The 18,014-nt window shown below is 42.3% G+C and overlaps 1 protein-coding gene across 1 annotated transcript; it reads left to right on the top strand.

Annotated features, from left to right (window-relative positions):
* The first annotated feature begins 951 nt into the window (after positions 1-951).
* Positions 952-17,394, top strand: mri1 (methylthioribose-1-phosphate isomerase 1). Its single transcript, XM_050044470.1, has 6 exons — positions 952-1,449; positions 2,333-2,556; positions 7,778-7,947; positions 8,044-8,220; positions 8,307-8,531; positions 12,492-17,394. Exons 1-6 carry the CDS (start codon positions 1,318-1,320, stop codon positions 12,623-12,625), a joined length of 1,062 nt encoding a protein of 353 aa, XP_049900427.1. The 5' UTR covers positions 952-1,317; the 3' UTR covers positions 12,626-17,394.
* Positions 17,395-18,014: the final 620 nt, after the last annotated feature.

The following is an 18,014-nucleotide window of genomic DNA, read 5'->3' as shown; positions in this document are numbered from 1 at the left end:
TTGTTTTTAATTTTCTCTTTTTACCAATTTCTTGCTCATTTCTTCTTTTGTTGCCTTCTTCCCATGTTTTTGAAAGAAACCAAACAAATTTGCTGTCAGGTTTCAAAGGGTTAAACAGGTAAAAATACTGAAAAAGCAGTTTCACGTTAAAAAATTTTTTTTAAATAAATGCAGCATTTTTTTCCCAACACTCATCACGGAGGGGTTGCTAACTATAGTGGCCAACACAAAGTTGTAAATGGCACTATGTAGAGCCAGTGTTTGGTTTGTCCGTAGTGGGCTACTGTAGAAACATACAGTACGACATGGCGATCACCGTAGACGAGGATCCACTCCCTATGTAGATTAAATGGCTCATTCTAGGATGACATAAACACAGCAATTCTTATTTTCAGATCATTATACACTAAAGAAAATGTACTTGTTGTATTATATTCAATTTCTGCCAATATATTTCCCTTTAAATCCTACACACTGGACCTTTAATATTAAACTTTCAACATGTAGTTATCTGGTGTAATTTGGTGGTAATTTCTGTATTTTGTCACCATGAAATATACAAGCCCACTATGTGACAGGGAGAAGGGTTTCCCCTTTAATACTTTAATCATAGTGGGTTTCAAAAACATATATTTCAGAGGAAAATGCTGCTTAGTTAAGTGTAAAATGTAACTAAAAGACAGAGTGTGAAATAATGAAACCTGAGACAAAAATAGATTCCTCTCCCAGACAATGCTTGCTGTTGTTGGGGGGAAGCTTTGGGGCTTTGGTGTTATGCTAATAACGTGTTTGAATGTGAAATTTCCCCTGACAAAGGGGGAAAAGATGAGAGGGGGGATGGTGCGCAGCAACACAAGAGGAGAGTCTTGGAAAAATTGGACAACCCGCGAGACTTTGGTGGGCGTGGACACAGACGCGAGGGCTTCCTGCTCGGCTGAACACGTGGTTCCGTGTCTGCCTCCCTGCTTGTCTGTCAGTGTGTGAAGGTTTCCAGCCCTTCTCTCACTCCTCTCCTTATCTCTCCTCCCGTGCATCACAGCAGACCTTCTCCTCTCTTTACTCCGTCCCGCCCGCACCTCCTCCTCCTCCTCCTCTTCCTCCTGCTGCACTTTGCTCCTCTTTGCGACGGCTCCCGGGACTGCCGACAGCCAGGCCGCGGTCACTTCAACGTGTCTCCGCTCAGTGTGTGTGTGTGTGAGTGAAAGTGTGTGTGACAGAGAGTGTGTGTGTGAGAGTGTGTGAGTGCGTGTGCGCGCACCCGCCCGCAACCGGTCTATCCGTGTTATTTCTCCCACAATCCCGCCTCGCTCTTCGGTCATGACGCTGGAAGCGATCCGCTACCGGGCCGGGTCTCTGCAGATCCTCAACCAGCTGCTGCTGCCACACCAGACCGCTTACGATGAGATCCGCTCGGTGCAGGACGCTTACGAGGCCATCAAGTCCATGAAGGTACGGAGCTCCTTTCTTCCCCCTCTCCACCCCTCCTCACTCTCTCCCACTTCCCAGATGCCCGCTGCTTGTGCATTTATCCCCGTCGTGCATGGCTCTTTTTTCCCTGCTCGGGTCTTTTGTGCTCCCACCGCTGCACGCGTGTGTTGCCATATGCTCGCCACCGTGCTCCCGCTGTCGGCCTGTATTTTTGTTTTGGATGCACCTGCAGCACCCGCCATCCCTCCTCCCCCCCCTTACGACCACCCTTTATATATAGTTTTCACATTATCATGTGCAAGCGCGACAAACTAGGCATCTGCACACAGCCACCCACCCATGAAATATGCACCCCTCCTCCTCTTTCTTTGGGAGAGATTATTGATGAATTATTAATGACCTTTGCCAGGGTTTTTGTTCGCGTTTGGGTCTTTGCGCTGCACTCAGTGACACCTCCAGCTCATTTCTCCCTCCATATACCTGAAGCCCTGACATGGAGAGGCGTTCAGATACTTGCATGGTGTTCAAGTTTTGTAACAGCTGGAGACATTTTCAGATGTTCACTTCTCAGGGCTGAGCAGATATTCACTCTTTTGTCTTCCCCGGTTAGACACACACGTTTGATCCTGTGTCATAGTGAAGGAATGTACCATAAGCAGAGGGTGATGTCATGATAATGGAGTCTGATGGTACAGAGAGAGAAATGACTCTGAGACAGATATTTATCAGATGATATCATCTCAGTCAAAGCTGCTGTGACAACTTTTGGCTCAGTGATCACACATTTACAACTCTGTGGCGGGAAGAGATTAATAATCCTCATGGAGACAGCTGTCGGAAGTTGGCATAGAAACCAAAGAGGAGGACCACAATGTGATGCTGACTCTTCCTTCTCCTCCTCCAGGTGCGGGGCGCCCCAGCCATCGCCATCGTTGGCTGCCTCAGCCTGGCTGTGGAGTTGCGGGCAGGCGCCGGGGGTGATGACCCTGTGACCTTCATCAGGGAGTCCCTGTGCCACCTGACCTCAGCTCGCCCCACCGCCGTCAACATGGGCCGGGCCGCCCGCGAGCTGATGGAGTTTGCTGAGAATGAGAGCATGGAGAAGAACTCGGAGCAGCTCAGAGAAAGGTGAGAGATGCAGCCTCAGGTTACCCACCAGGCAGCTGCATGGATTCAGTGTTTGTCAGTTGTTTTGTGGTGTTCTGATTCACTGAAACGCTGATTAAGGATAGCAGCACTCACAGACCCTTCCCTAATGAGATTTTAATGAGATTAATGTGTGTGATGGGGAACAAAAACACATGTCAAAGTTTAACGAAAGCTAATGTGAGGCTTAAGCAGTTTGTTGTAAATCAAATGGGTATCGTCAAAAGTTGCTGTGTTGTAACAACTTCATTCTCTCTTCTTGTTACTCTCCCTTGGCTGGAGCTCGGAGAATAAACACAAAGAGGGACATTTTGCACTAAAAGGGCAGCAACTATGGAGGATGCCCACCTGATATGTCTGGCTGCTGAGATCATGTTAGCTTTGGCTAAACTTTGAAAAGCATTTTCTAAACAAATCAAGGACCCATAGTTGTTCCCAACACTTAAATAGAAACGGGAAGTCTCTCCTCGTCCAGTGGACCACCATGGGACCATTTTTGGGAAAGATATGTCCAGTAATCAACGACAAGAGACAAATAAGTCCTGTACGAACTGTGCCATGAATTACACAGATGATGTTTGTCAATTTTAAAGATAATTTTGCAATTCAAGAAAGTCACAGTTCATTGTGAAACTGTTGAAGTGTAAAACTATGAAAATACGTAATAAATATGCTGCAAAGGTCGTAGGTGACATCACAATTTTTTCTCTGGCTTAAGCTACAATGCCTTTGTGCTTCATACTGGAATGAACTGGCATGAGCAATGTGAATCTTGCTCGTTCTTTCACTTCCAGGCTGATTTTTTTTAAAGACCAGGAGTTACTGGATTAAACACATCAGGCGTGTGTGGAACGGACTTGAATTACCTAGCTGGTGTAGGTGACGTATATTGTGCGAGACAAGAGATGTGGTTCACTGAGCAGTTTCACATAAATGTACTACAAACCTTTGACAAACTGTGACTGTCTCCACTTGCTAAATTATCTTTTAAAGTGATAAAACATCACATGTGTAATTCATGGCACAGTTCAGACTGGATCAAGAAGTTATTTGTTTCTTGTGTTGATTGCCGTATATATTTTCCCATGGGAGACACCAGTAGAGGCGGGACTTCACCTCTCTATTGAAATCACACTTGGAGGGATTTCTTCAGGGCCGGTACGGACAGGAAGAATGGTTACAGGGGCCAGTAAATTTTAAAGTGGACACTGAGCATTGTTTGTAGATAGATAAAAATGTGAACCTAACCTTTAAGTGCAGATTTGTTCTGCCACGTTTTGTATTTAAGTAAATTGTCACAAATGAGGAATATTGCAATTTTTTTCCCATGCGCCCCCTGGTTGGTTAATATGAACCCTGTTCAGAGCACAAGTTAATGTTGACTGACCAAAATCTTGATTTGCTTGCCTGTGTGCACGGTAGTCTAATTTTGCTTTAACCAATTGTTTAGTTAGAAGTACTCTGCGTTTCGATCACTAGTAGTGCAATGGAGCCATGTTTTTGTGAGTGGGCTCCTGTTTAATTATTTTTTGAGCATGAGGACCATGCATGCGGGTGTCACACAATCCTCCCAATGGTTTCACAATTTTCCACTGATCTCGGTGGCAGTTGAGCAGGGAAGAAAAAACCGTTAGCAAGTAAACATGGATGTAAACAATGCTGGCTTCAAACAAACAAAAAAAACAGCTTTGAAAGTGTTTTATCAAGAAGATAACGCATTTGTGCTGGAAAAACGTTTGTTTAGCCTCAAGGATACAAACAGTGAGTTTTAGTGAATGTAAACAGAAAGAAAACGCCACAGGACACCTTTTAAGGCAAAACTTGAGCATATGGATCTCCTGCTCTGTCATATCAGTAAAACTTATTCTGTGAATTGAGAAGATCCCAACTTCTGAACTGCTACTGCAGCATGTCGTTGTTCAACACCAGCTGCAGGTGTCTTCTTGAAAAAGCTGTGAAAGTTATCAGATCATATAAAATGTGAAAATTGGGAAACCGTACTTGTCTGTGCAGAGTAAGTGTCAGCGTGATAAAGAAATCCCGAGTAGTGTTATTTTTACAGTATTAATTGGGTTAACAGGACTGTAGTTAAAAGCTACACATGCAGGCGAGCGGGAAAGAAGCAGAACGTGTTAAGAGAGACGTTAGTGTTGATGGAAAAATAGCATCCAGGTGGATAGTGGTGGTCAGGTTGGGACAATACACCAAGCAGATCAGGTTTGACCAGATGCTTTGCTGTCTACATTTGATACAGTGTCTTCATCAGTGTTATTAAAAAAAGCCAGTGTTTGTGCCATTTACAGTCATTCATTCACAGCGTGCACCTGACTCCATGCCAGAACAATCCCCCAATGTTATCATGGTAGATAATATAACAGTTCAACTAAGTTTGATGCAGAGGTATGCAGATTTTAAATTTGAATAAAGCACTGGTGCTGGAGTGGGAGTCAGAATTTCAGAGTTGAGGGATCAGAATCCAAAATAAAAAGTTGGATTGATACTTGTTTTGAGAGATTGGACCTCATTCACAAACAGTGCGTGCACACAAATCTGTGCTTAAACCGTGCATACGAATGTTTTATGCAAAAATCCAAGGTACATTAATATTTTCTTAGCTGAATTTTTTTGTACTCTGGGAACAAATTTAGAACTGCCTCAGACCATGTGTACACACTGATGCTGAAGGCCCAGCTGTCTTAGAAAATGTAAAGACACCTTTTAACTAAAGGAATCGCATATTAACACTGTATTAATTTAAAAAGGCTTTAATAGGCAGCAGTATTTAGAACCATTTATTTACTAATGCATTGGCCAAATTTATTTAATGAGTATGAAATTGGTGCCTCAGCAATTTATGTCATAACTAAAATATTTCAACGACAATACAATCTACACCATGATAAAGGCATAAAAAGAATTAGCAAGAGAGATACAAATGTAGGTGAGTTAGCATTTTAGCACTCCTAGTTCCCTCGGTTTTTTTGAATGGGTTTAAGTTGTCTGAAATAAGGTCTGTAGTTTATACAAGCCTAAGAGACTTTCACGTTTTGTTCTGTGATATCAGATCTGTCAGTAAATACCCCAATGTGAAAGTTTAATGCCTGTACATGTACAGGCATTAAACATTAAAAAAGACAGTTGCTAACAGTGCCCAAATAAGACTACATACGTCATCATGCTCAACACAGCTTTACAGTCTTGTTGTGGTGGCGACTTTTGAGTCATGCGACCCAAGTGTAGTTAATTTATTAGCTATTTACACTTTGAAAATCATAAAAGTGACGTCATTTGGGAAGATTATGTTGCTGAATAACACTTGTAAGTATCGTAAACCACAGAGCTTATTTTCTGCAATAATCCAAAATCCAATGGAAAAATCACCATGTCTGTGATGTCCGTGATGGCCTACAAATAAACATCAATCCTGCAGCACTCTATTATCAGTGAAACAGTTGGCCGGTAATTTATTTATTACTAATTTTTGATGCACTAAAAACACACAGATGGAGTCCTTTAATTTGTATTACGAGCACCACAATGAGATTGAAGCCAAACCTTTGTCGTAGTGATAATGATGTTTGTAATGACGGCCATAAATTATTGTATAGCAATCACAGTGTGAAACACAGGAGTTAGCAGAGACCTGGGCCGGACTGAAAACAGCACTGCTGTCTCCCTGATACACCCCCAGACAAACATATTTCCTTATATAGAGAAATTTGGGCATGACAGTATGCCAGTTGCAAATAGTGGGCATGCCTCTGTCAATTTGAAATGATTCTGATTCACTTACATGTTGGTAACAAAAATTGGACGGTGTACATGTGTCATTAATCCAACGGTAATGTTCTGCTGAGAAACTTTGGTTCCTGGCATTCATGTGGATGCACTCCACCCACCCAAATGCCGTTGCAGACCAAGCACCGCCCCCTCATGGCAGCAGCACTTCCTGGCAGTGGCAGTGGCCCCTAGCAGGACAATGCACCATGCCAAACTGCAAAAACTGCTCAGGAATGGTCTGAGGGATGTGACAAAGAGCTCAAGGCATCGACCTGGCCTCAGAATTTCCCAGATCCCAATCTAATCGAGCATTTGTGGAAGTGCCAGTACACCAGAGGCACCTGCGATCCATGGTGGGGCCTCCCCTGGTGGATCGGACTTGGCTCTCACCTATTTTGGTTTGGACACAGGACCTCTGGGAGTCGTCCTGTGGTGTCTGGCACCAGGGCGTTGGCAGCAGATCCTTTGAATCCAGTAGGTTGTGAGGTTGGGTACCAGCACATCCCGCGATTTCTCAATCAGATAAGGATCTTGGGAATTAGGAAGCTAGGTCAAAGCCTTGAGCTCTCTGTGACGTTCCTTGGACGATTGCTGAGCAGTTTCTGTGGTGTGGCATGATGCATTGTCCTGTTGAGGGGGCCACTCCCATATGGATGTACCGTTGCCATGAGGGGGGTACTTGGTCTGCGACGGTGTTTGGGTGGATGGAGCATGTCAGGTGAAAGCCAGGACCCAAAGGTTGCTCAGCAGAACAATGCATTGTAACAAAATGAACAATACCATTCACTTCACCTGCCAGTGGTTTTATTTTTTTTGCTTATGTATTTTTTGGGCAAGGTGAGAACATTTCTATGCACATATTCGTGAATATGGCCCATTGAAACTACTCAGAACTCCCTTTCCTCCCATCATAAGCAGTAGAAGTGCTGCTGGGTGATGAATCTGTAGCTGAAAGTCACAGTGCAGCAGAGGTGATGGGTCATCTTAGTTATGTTTCACTGTGAAACTGTTAGGCACTACAGGCAATGGGCATAGTTTGTGCTGAGGAGTGATACTGGAGGAGCAGTGGGATGAATAACCTCGCACGGACACATGGGTCTTGAAACTTGTTGTGAGTTGACCAGTGTACACTTTATGCAACAGATGACTGAGATCAGTGGCTACAATTATATAACTGACTGATACTGTTAGTGAAGGAAAGATAAGGACGTCAGGAGAAATGTGATACAGCTACAGTAGGAGCAGTGAGGGAGGGATAAGGTAAAAACCTCACATTATGAATTAGATGAATGGAGACACTGAAGTTGGGAAAAACAGAAGCATGCAGGCATATTGTAACTACAGACTTGATGGACTCGTTGAGTCCACAGTGGCAGACGGAGCCTCTTCTCAATTCCCACCTCTTGTGGCCCCCCTCCTACAGTGTAATTGCCTGGATCGAAGACATGCTGGAGCGTGACGTCAATGACAACAGGAAGATCGGTAACTATGGTGCCCAGCACATCCTCTCCGGCGTTCCGAGGGACTCTGTGACCATCCTCACACACTGCAACACCGGCTCGCTGGCCACAGCTGGATATGGGACTGCGCTCGGTAAGACTGGAGCTGTGGGTGTGAATGGGAAAAGAGGGTGATTGTTAAAATACTTATGGCACTGTAACTGTAATAATGACTCGTGCTTATGTGTAGGCGTGGTGCGAAGCCTGCACGCGCTGGGCAGGCTGAAGCGTGTGTACTGCACAGAGACGAGGCCGTACAACCAGGGGTCCAGACTGACGGCGTATGAGGCGGTAGCAGAGGGAATCCCTGCCACACTTATTACAGACAGCATGGCAGCCCTCACCATGAGAGAAATGGACATCACAGGTGTGTGTTTGTGTCTCTTCTTCCTTTTATTCAAATCTTCCTCTTTTCTTAGCAGTAATTTTCCAATTGTGTTCTCCCTCTCTTAGCTGTGGTGGTGGGCGCAGACAGGGTGGTTGCCAACGGTGACACCGCCAACAAGGTGGGCACATACCAGCTTGCCATTGCTGCAAAGCATCATGGGATTCCCTTCTATGTGGCCGCACCCAGCACGTCATGCGACTTGAGCCTGGAGAGCGGCAGGGACATCATCATCGAAGTGCGCCCCCCTGAGGAACTCACCAGTATAAATGGAGTCCCCATTGCTGCCCCGGGTAAGAAGTGTGGGATGTTGGGGGGGTTATATGCGGGGGAGAGGTCACAAATGTTGTTTTTAAAAGGTTTAAGATAACAGGTACAAACTGGGAGCTCAGCAGTGGACTGAGAGTGATGGAGAAAGCATTCAGGCTTTGGAGAGATGGATGAGCATGGCCCAGTTCCAAAGTCCGCCCTAAGCCCTAAGCACTGAACCCTCACAGACTTTAATTGACGTCACTTGCAGTATAAGTGCCAGAGTTAAAGAGGCTGCAAGTGTTCCGAATGCTGTATGAGGAAGGGAACAGCACTTTGTGAAATCACGTTACCTGTACAGAGGCATGTTTGGGGCCAGTAAAATGTTGGGCTATGATCTTACAAAGCTCTTGCTGCTATCTCTTTTGGGGGATTTTTTGACAGGACGCCAGGGGCCAGTTAATAAACAAACCTTAATAATATTTATCAGATAAAATGAAATAACAATAAAAGGCAGAATGAAGCAGGGGCATTTCTAGGATTTGAGGACATTAAAGTTTAGCCGGCCTTCTGTCGGAGGCTCCGAGGAATCCTCCCCTCCCCTGACACTTTTTTTTGACAAACAAGCTCTATTTTGAAGCGTTATTATGCACTCTTGCATCTTATTTACATTCAAACTACAAAAATATCCATTTATTTTCATTGTGAATTAGAAAACGGTCAGCAGGCCTGACCCCTAACCTGGCCGGCACCCTGAATTGGCCACTAGGGGGAGCCAAATGAAAGAGTTATTATTGGACTGACATTTTCAATTCTTTAACACCATTAATCTTTCTCACAGTTTTCATTATATTGTTCTGTTTGATCCAGTTTTCTTATGTACTTGTTCACACTGCCTTTTTGACTTGTAAACCTCGCCCCATATTTTCTATATGGTAGTGTGCTGGGAGTAAAACAATAACCTGAGCCAGAGCCTTCCAGATGCCTTTTGGTATTTGCAGTCCCCTAACCTAAACCAGCACCCTAATGTGGCCCATAGGTCAAAAGTCAAGTATAACTGTGCCACCAGGGTGCCTCAGGCCAAAGTCCTGCACTGGTCCATTTATGAAAACCTGAACCAGCTCCTTACCCGTCATTATATCTAAGTCAAAGCCACACCCATCCATTAAGAAGAGTCCCGCAACCAGACCCACACCAGTGATTAAATACACACGGGCTACAGTCACTTGCATTAAGCTGGGATCTTAGTTCTTGAATTACAAATCCAGTGGAGGAAAAGTCTCTTTCACTGGCTGCGTTCGACGCTGGAAAGGCAAAAACATTCCGTACAATCACCGCCAGATTAAAAAATATATTAAAAATATATTTTAGCATGCTCGTTCCACCACCACAAAACCTCAAAAGGATCCTCTTGGGTGTCTTAAACTAGATGTAGGCTGCCACCTGATCCTCAGGCTGTAAAGTTTCACCGCTGGAGTCCTTCACGTTGGTGATGAATGTGACGATGAGGGCAAAGGTTCAACTTTTGACATTGGCGTTCAAAATAAAAGGAATTGTGGCTTGATAATAGTGATTTAGATGTAAAAATATTACACACATATCTTTTTCATTTGATTTGGGACTCTGCCCCAGGTCATTGTTTTTGACATTGGATTGCTATGATTTGTGGGTAAGTCCCCCATGGCAGTCTGCAGAATAGCAGACTTACAAAATGTGTTCAGAAGGGTGTTTTTAAAAAGCCCTCAATGGCTTAGCAGGATTCACTGAGCCCTCACAGAGTCAATGAGTTCATAGAAGCGGACGTTGCAAGTGTGTTTTCAGTGAGTTTATTAGTGCTGAATTGAGTCATTTGATCTCTAATTATGTTGCCAGAGCAGAGAGGTGCTCGGTGACATCACAGTAATTAAAGCACACATTTAATGAGCACACTGGCCCCCTGAGAAGAGGATGTGTGCTCGTACATTATGCTTCCCTCTTTCTTAAACTTTACTCTCAAACACTTCACTGGTCTTCCTTCTCAACGGCAATTTAAAATAAAATCATAGAGCTGACTTTTGGTTTTTTTTTTTATTATAAGGCCATTATTTTACTTTTTTTTTTTGTCTTACAGTCGGTAAATCCCATTAAAAGAAAATGAACTGATGACACTAACAAGTATTGCCTCTGAAGGTAAAGCCTAATTTAGGGTATTCCTCTGTGCCATGGAGTCTAACAACTATTAAAATGGCATTAGTAAGACACACAGTTGCACTGGGTGACATGTTCTTCTTCATCACCATAAACAGAGGCACTGTATCTTATTTAGAGTCAGTCCCACATACACCCTCCTGCAGCTGTAAATACTCACTGGAGCATCGAATGTGGTGCACTGTTTACTCCTGCTTGAGTGATTTTGCTAAACTAAAAAAAAAAAACGAACAACAAAACAAGTGCCCAGCTGTTTTAGGAAATTACTACACCTTTTTAAAAAAATAAATTATGTATTAGTGACCCATCTTTTAAAGATTTAAGTTTGTGGCTTCCACAGATAGAATAATGAAGTCTGGAAGTACTGAGTGACGCACTATGACGGCTTTTCCATTCGCACTTTTTTTGTGTTGAGCCAAACCATGACGTGTTGTTTTTGCATTTCCATTACGAGTTATAATGTACCGAGTTGTGCTGGTTGCCCGAGAACGACTATCTCCTGAGTTGGGTCAAAGCACGCTCAACCACCTCCAAGTGGGTTGCGGTGACGTTAGATGGACTTCGTCATCGTTCAGTGACGATTCGATGACATGTTTGAATAACCACCGCTGCTTAAAGCGGTAGAAGCCAAGCAAAATCAAAAGAACAGCCTGAAAGTTAAACTGCTTCAAGCCAAGCCGGCAGATGTGTTAAAAGATCCCATACGCCAGTTGTTCCCAACCCAGGAAAAAATAATCTGAGATGAGAAAGTCACTCACGTTGCAGTGCTGGGTACAGTACAATACATACTATAATAAACCTAGGTCAAGGGGTCATAAGTAGAATAACTTTGTTAGCTTAAAGCAGGGGGTCTTTAGTGTTTTTTAGGCCAAGGACCGCTTGGCTGTAAGAAAGACGAAGCAGGAACTACATGTATTGCATAAAACTGAGTTTCACTTGAGATGATTCTTTTAATATTTTCAGCTCTTCTCTCATGTGAACTTACCCGTAGCTGCTAAGTCAGCAGCAGCTGTAGCATGGCTAGGTGTGTTAGCCTCACCCTCTGTACCGGTAGTTTCTGAGGTAGCACTATGTTAGTCTCTTGCTGAAAAAGTTACAATCCATTGTTGCTCCCAAGAAAGTCTGTACACTTGGGAGTACACAAATTGGACAATATATTTCTTTGGAGTCCTGGTTGATGAAACTAAAAGTTGGAAGAGTCATATTCAGTCTTTTTGCAATATAAAATGTCTAAATCTATTGGCTTCATTGGCAAAATGAAAAGTTTGGATCATCAGAAATGTTTATTAACTCTTGGGGCGTCGGTGGCTCAGTGGTAGAGCAGGCGCCCCATGTACAAGGCTGTTGCCACAGTGGCCCGGGTTCGAATCCAGCCTGCGGCCCTTTGCTGCATGTCACTCCCTCTCTCTCTCCCCCTTTCACACTTGTCTGTCCTATCAATTAAAGGCTTAAAAATGCCCAAAAAATATCTTTAAAAAAAAAGAAATGTTTATTAACTCTTGATTATAGCTTAAGTAATCCTCATTTATTTATATATATTTTCTGTTTTTGCTTGATTTACGTTGCTTGTTTTAAGTTTGCTTATTGACCCTTTGTTGTTGCTCATTTTTTTTACCTTTCTTGATTACGCTACTGTTTGCTTATTTTGCTTATTGAGGTGAGATTCCTTATAAACCACAGGGTTTTCTTAATCTCACCTGCACAACTTGTTTTGTTTATTTTTTTTGTCATATTTCTGTTGTTTTGTGCAATTAAACCGTAACAAACTGATCTAGAGTATCGCCACAGTGTCACTCATTCCTAACTGTTCATTGCAGGCATCGAGGTGTGGAACCCGGCGTTTGACGTGACCCCTCACCAGCTCATCACAGGAGGCATCATCACAGAGCTGGGAGTCTTCCTCCCCTCTGAGCTCCAGGCGGCGCTCACCGGCCGCCTCACTGCCCTCTAGAGCCACTCAGCCCCACCTGCTGGTCCGTGTGCACCACTGCACCTTAATGTCACACACTCAAAGACACTCTCATTTCATCACACAACACATACACACACACACACACACACACACACACACACACACAGTCATAGGTGTGGTTGAGTTTTATTTTGGTCCGCGCACAGTCACTGTAACATGTCAGTGGTGCACACACAAGAAAAAAAAAGTTCTTCAGTCTCACCCACACACACATAATCACTGCAGGGAGTTCAGCAGACACACACATGCAGTCTCCCCTTTCTTTTATGTCCCTCTTTGTTTTCTGTGTACTTAACATTTCACCTTTTCCAAAGTTTTCCGTTTCATCTTTCATTCTCTTTTGCCACCTCTTTCTCTTTCTTAATGGCTTCTGCGACAACGAATAGCGCTCAGCTGACCTCAATCCCATCAATTCTATTTGGCAGAAACAAGTATGAGGTAATTTTTCAGGGCTTCTTCAACTACAAACAAAAGAAACTTCCAAAAAGTCTAAGTGGCATGACTGATTTTTTTTTCTTCTTCTTCTTCAAAGTAGTGTTTTTTATCAGCCATGGTTTCTGAAATGCTGCTACCCACTTGTAAATATGCATATTCTTGCTGGTAGTGTGTACATATGTAGAAACTAACCCCTGCTAGTAAAAGGTACTGCTATTTTAACCAAATATGTGGTTGACTGAAATTAAATTTGACATTAAAAAATGTTATATTAACATTTAATTTCTTTTGTTCTGCATAGAAATCTTTTGTAGTGGAGTAATCCAAATTTATAGCTCATAAATTTTCACAGCCAGATTTTTAGTGACATAAAAAAAATTGTCACTCTCACTTTTTACCCTGTGCGGCAAAATTAGGAATTTCTTGATCGGTTCTCGTTAGTCAGCTGAAGCCTATGACAATACATGGCTGTATTTATACCTCACTCTTTGTTTGTATCTTGCTATTTCCAGTCGTACTGTATCATACCATGCTTGTATTCTCATAATGTACTTATATATATGTAACCATACTTATTTCAGCACCATACAAATATTCACCATACTGCACAGGACGCTCTGTAAGGATGAAAAATCAAAAGAAAAAAAGGGAAATTGTGTCATTTTTGCCATAGCAGCTTGTGCTTTGATCTCAGAGGTCTGTTATGCTGTTGTATTTCTGTGATACAGGCATCACCATTAAAGGAATAGTTCACCCCAAAATGAAAGCTTGGTCATCTGCTCACTTGCATGTCAGTCAAGACTTAATGCTTGTGCAACTACAAAGTAGATTATTCTTGTTCTCCTAAGTCAGGCTGAAATCATCATTTTAGAGCCTAGTAAAATTATGAAATGATAACTTGATGTAACCGTATTTCCTAAAGCACTCTGCTTGCCATTGAAGGGCTCAATCGATCAGCATCAGAACCATATAAGAAAAGCTAAATATTTGACTTTAAAGCTGCACTAAATAATATTTTTATATTAGCAGTGGAAAAACATTAAATGTGGTGTCGCTCAGAGTGACTGATCCACAGAGAATTCTCACTCAATTCTCCAGCACCAGTGAGCATTTTAGCTTCTTTCGGCTCATTGTTTTGGTTTACTGTCCTGCACCAAACAGTCACAGTTAACAAATTACTTGTTAATATTCCCCTCAGGAGATAGTGGAGACCAAACGAGTGCAAATATTGGGCTTACATTTGTCAGTTGGACACAAATACAACTCACAAACAAACCCAAACGATTAATTATGTTCCTCTGTGTCCACAGGATGCGTAAATAAGCAACTGTTAGCTAACGTGACTGAACGTAATAAGGTGGAAATGAGTCGATGCTGTGTTTACACCTTGTTGCACTGCCCTCAAGTGGCCAAAAAAGCAACTAATGCAGGTTTATAAACCCATGCTCTTGACACACGGGTATTTGAAAGTGTTTAGAGAAACAAAATGTATTCTACTTTACAGATTAAAAATAAAGATGATTTTAACTTCAGTTATTTAGAAGTTCAAGGGAAATACGAGGCTCACAAGTGTGTCCATACACACTTGATGTGGGGATGAGCGGTAGATGACTTCACGTCTTTTTTAAGGTGAACTATTCCTTTAAGGTTGGGGGGGTCTTATCCACGCTGCAGTATCTGTCTGCAGAGAGCTCTGCGGCACATAGTGTGATGCCACCAACAATCAGAATGTAATATTCAACTCAGATGAACTTGTTTTTGTCAGGACAGATTTCAGACACTCAGTCACTTATTGCCTTTGTGCTCTGTTCAGAATGTGTTGCGACTGTTTGGATCAATCCCTCCTCATAACTGAAATGCTGTTTTACTCCAGACTGACTCCCATCAGACGACGATGAGATCAGGGCCATGGGCAGTTGAAGACAGGTAGACGTTTAGGACTACAAAAGGGTTTTCACCATAGTTTTAATTTCTATCCCTGTCAGCACAGAGTTTATTGCTTCTTGATCCTAAAAGAAAGAACTGAAGCGCAGGAATTGTTGCGTTCAATTTTTAGAAGCAGGCTGAATATATGGGAAAAACAATCTGATTCGTCTGGTGTTGAGATGATTACGAAGTTAAATTTTAAAAGAAAGAAACTAACTATTTTGATAACTAGAGATGAAATGATTCATCCATTAGTTTCCAACTATTAAATTATTTGCCAACTAGTTTGACGATCAATTAATTGGCATGATTAATTTCATTAGACTTAAAAATCTCTAATTCCAGCTCCTTAAATGTGAAGATTTTCTGGTTTCTTTACTCATCTGTGACAGTAAACTGAATAACTTTGGGTTGCGGACAAAACAAGACATTTGAGGACGTCATCTTGGGCTTTGGGAAACCCTGATTGACATTTTTCACTATTTACTGATATTTTATAGACCAAACAACTAATAGATTAATTGAGAAATAATCGGAAGATTATTTGAAAATGCTAATAATCCTTAGTGGCAGCCCTATTGGTAACATAATTGTTAAGCTATTTTTTAGGCAAAAATCCAGCTTCGCAAATGTAAATTTTTGCTACCTGTCTCAGTTTTTATATTAGTCATTAATTGCAGTCGTACCATCATCACAACCCTTACTCTTATTCAAAATTAACCAGCAGCGAGCAGCAACCAGTTTTGAAACTTGACAGTGACGTAATATTTACCCATAACCAGTAGACTGTTATTGATTGTGTGAAAGGTGTGTAACTCAGCTCACCTGGCCAATGATTGCACAATGCGTTTGTTGCTCTAAAACAGTCCCAGGTAACTCGATCTGTACGGGACACACCTACTCGCTGCACTGAATGTCACAGAGCCAGACTTACCACAGTGCTCACTGCCTTACTGGTGCAGCACCAATACATGGCATCATGACCGAAGAGACAGCGACCCCCCCCCCCCAGTCCTTTCTTCACCCTGGTTTATATCATGTAGTCAGACCGCCATCTCGTCAAGCCTGCAGATATCTGGAGCTTGTTGAGGCAGAGGTCAGTCTACCTTCTTTACACCCCGTCTGATCTCAGACACTGCCCTTGTGGACTTTGTCATTCACTTCATTCACAGGCGACAAACACAAAACTTTACCTACTCTACAGAACCACTGAGAAGTCGAGATAAAACACCCCAAAAATAACAATAACATCAATAATAGTAACTGCAGTATCCATAGTGTCACTGTCCATAACCTGCTGTAATATAAGCTCACTTCTTCCTTCACGTTCATCTTCCTCCTCTTCGTTTGTCCTCTGTCTACCCATCAAACCTCAACTCACAAAGATGCTGTTACTAGGTCACACACGCCGAGCGTAAAAGACACTTGTGCATTTTCTTCCTTTTGTTTTGTACAGTTTAAGAAATCACGTGTTTGGGGGCAAATTTAGACAACGTTCCAGACATATGTAGCAACTTTGTGGCCGTCAGACCCGCCACATTATTATTTCTTTCTATCTTTAAGAGGTACGAGATTTCTTTTTGTTTGTCTGTACATCATGATTAGAGCTGTGGTTTGTTGTTTTATTTCATGACATTGTGATTCCTAGTGACTAGGCCATTAGTACACCACACTGGGGAGGCCTCCTCAACCATACACACTACCTCTCCGTCTACCTACACGGACTCAAACACTGAAATGCATGAACACATGCACTTATTGTGCCAGGCTGCAGCGAAGCAGATTGTAGAGGGAAAAAAAAAATCTGGACTCAACTTCTCCACATCTCACTAATGTTTGTACCGTGAACCCAAAGTGATAAGTAATTTGTGGCGGTGCTTTTAGTTTGCCAAAGTAGCCTAGATTCAGGCTAGTGTGTTATGTTGGGTTGCAGCTGAGTTGTTTCTGCATTACGCTATGTTTTTTACACCATGCTTTTGAAGCAGCAGCAATATAGTACTGTGTTTAAAGAGATGTTCCACCAAACTCCCCTCGGGACGCCCAACACACGCCGAATAATCAGGTGCCAAAATTCAGCGCTGCTTGCCACGTATTTTCCACATTGATTTAATTAATCAAAGCAGGTGTTTGTGTATTATTCTCCATGATTATTATGGCCTGCAGTTACCATGGAAGGAGTGTTGTTCAGATGGCCTCTTTAAGTGCAAGTATGTTATTGTCGTTATTGATAATCACTTGATCTGGGTTTATTTTGTAACATGTGGAAATGGTTCAAAACTGGATTTTTTTAATATATATGTATATGAATATAATGCTGTAAAGTGCAGTCATGAATTAAGAGATTTCTCTTTCACATCAATACAGTAAAAAGAATAAAACCACAGTGAAATGAATGAAGTGTTCTTGTGTTTTGTCTGACTGTATTAAATCAACTTTTGTTGTGTTACAGCCTTCAGCCTTGGTCAGTAAAGGAAAGGGATGACAGTTATGCTTAAGGTAACATTCAGGTCAGCAGAGGGCATTAAAGAGGTCTCGATGTCAGACAAGGTATTTTTATTGGTAATTCAATAAAGCTTTACAGAGTAACACAGAACCAGTAAGGACAAAAAGGCAACCCCACCCACCCATCAACCCACGAAACAAACAAAAAATCAAGTTTTGGCTGGACAGGAGATGCAGCAGCAAGAGAACTGGGAGTGTACAGAGTGGAGTTTTGTCCAACAGTGATGTGGGCTACAACCCCTGTGTGGTTACAAGAATCATGTAGACTTAGAGCTTCTTGAAATTAAGGTAAAGAAGAAAAAGGAGGACTTGGTAAATCAATTCTATAGTTATACACAGAGTAAATATGCAGAATATCTTCAGGTGTTTACAGATGGATCAAAAGACCAAAGAGACAGAACTGGTTCTGCATTTGCAGTTCCTGAACATGGATTTGGATTATGTAAGCGGACATCAGACTCTTCAAGTGTATATTCAGCTGAATTATATGCTATCTGGATGGCTT

Source organism: Epinephelus moara, chromosome 5, assembly GCF_006386435.1.
Source record: "Epinephelus moara isolate mb chromosome 5, YSFRI_EMoa_1.0, whole genome shotgun sequence".
NCBI classification, from domain to species: Eukaryota; Metazoa; Chordata; class Actinopteri; order Perciformes; family Serranidae; genus Epinephelus; species Epinephelus moara.
This window is presented reverse-complemented; position numbering and strand designations above follow the sequence as displayed.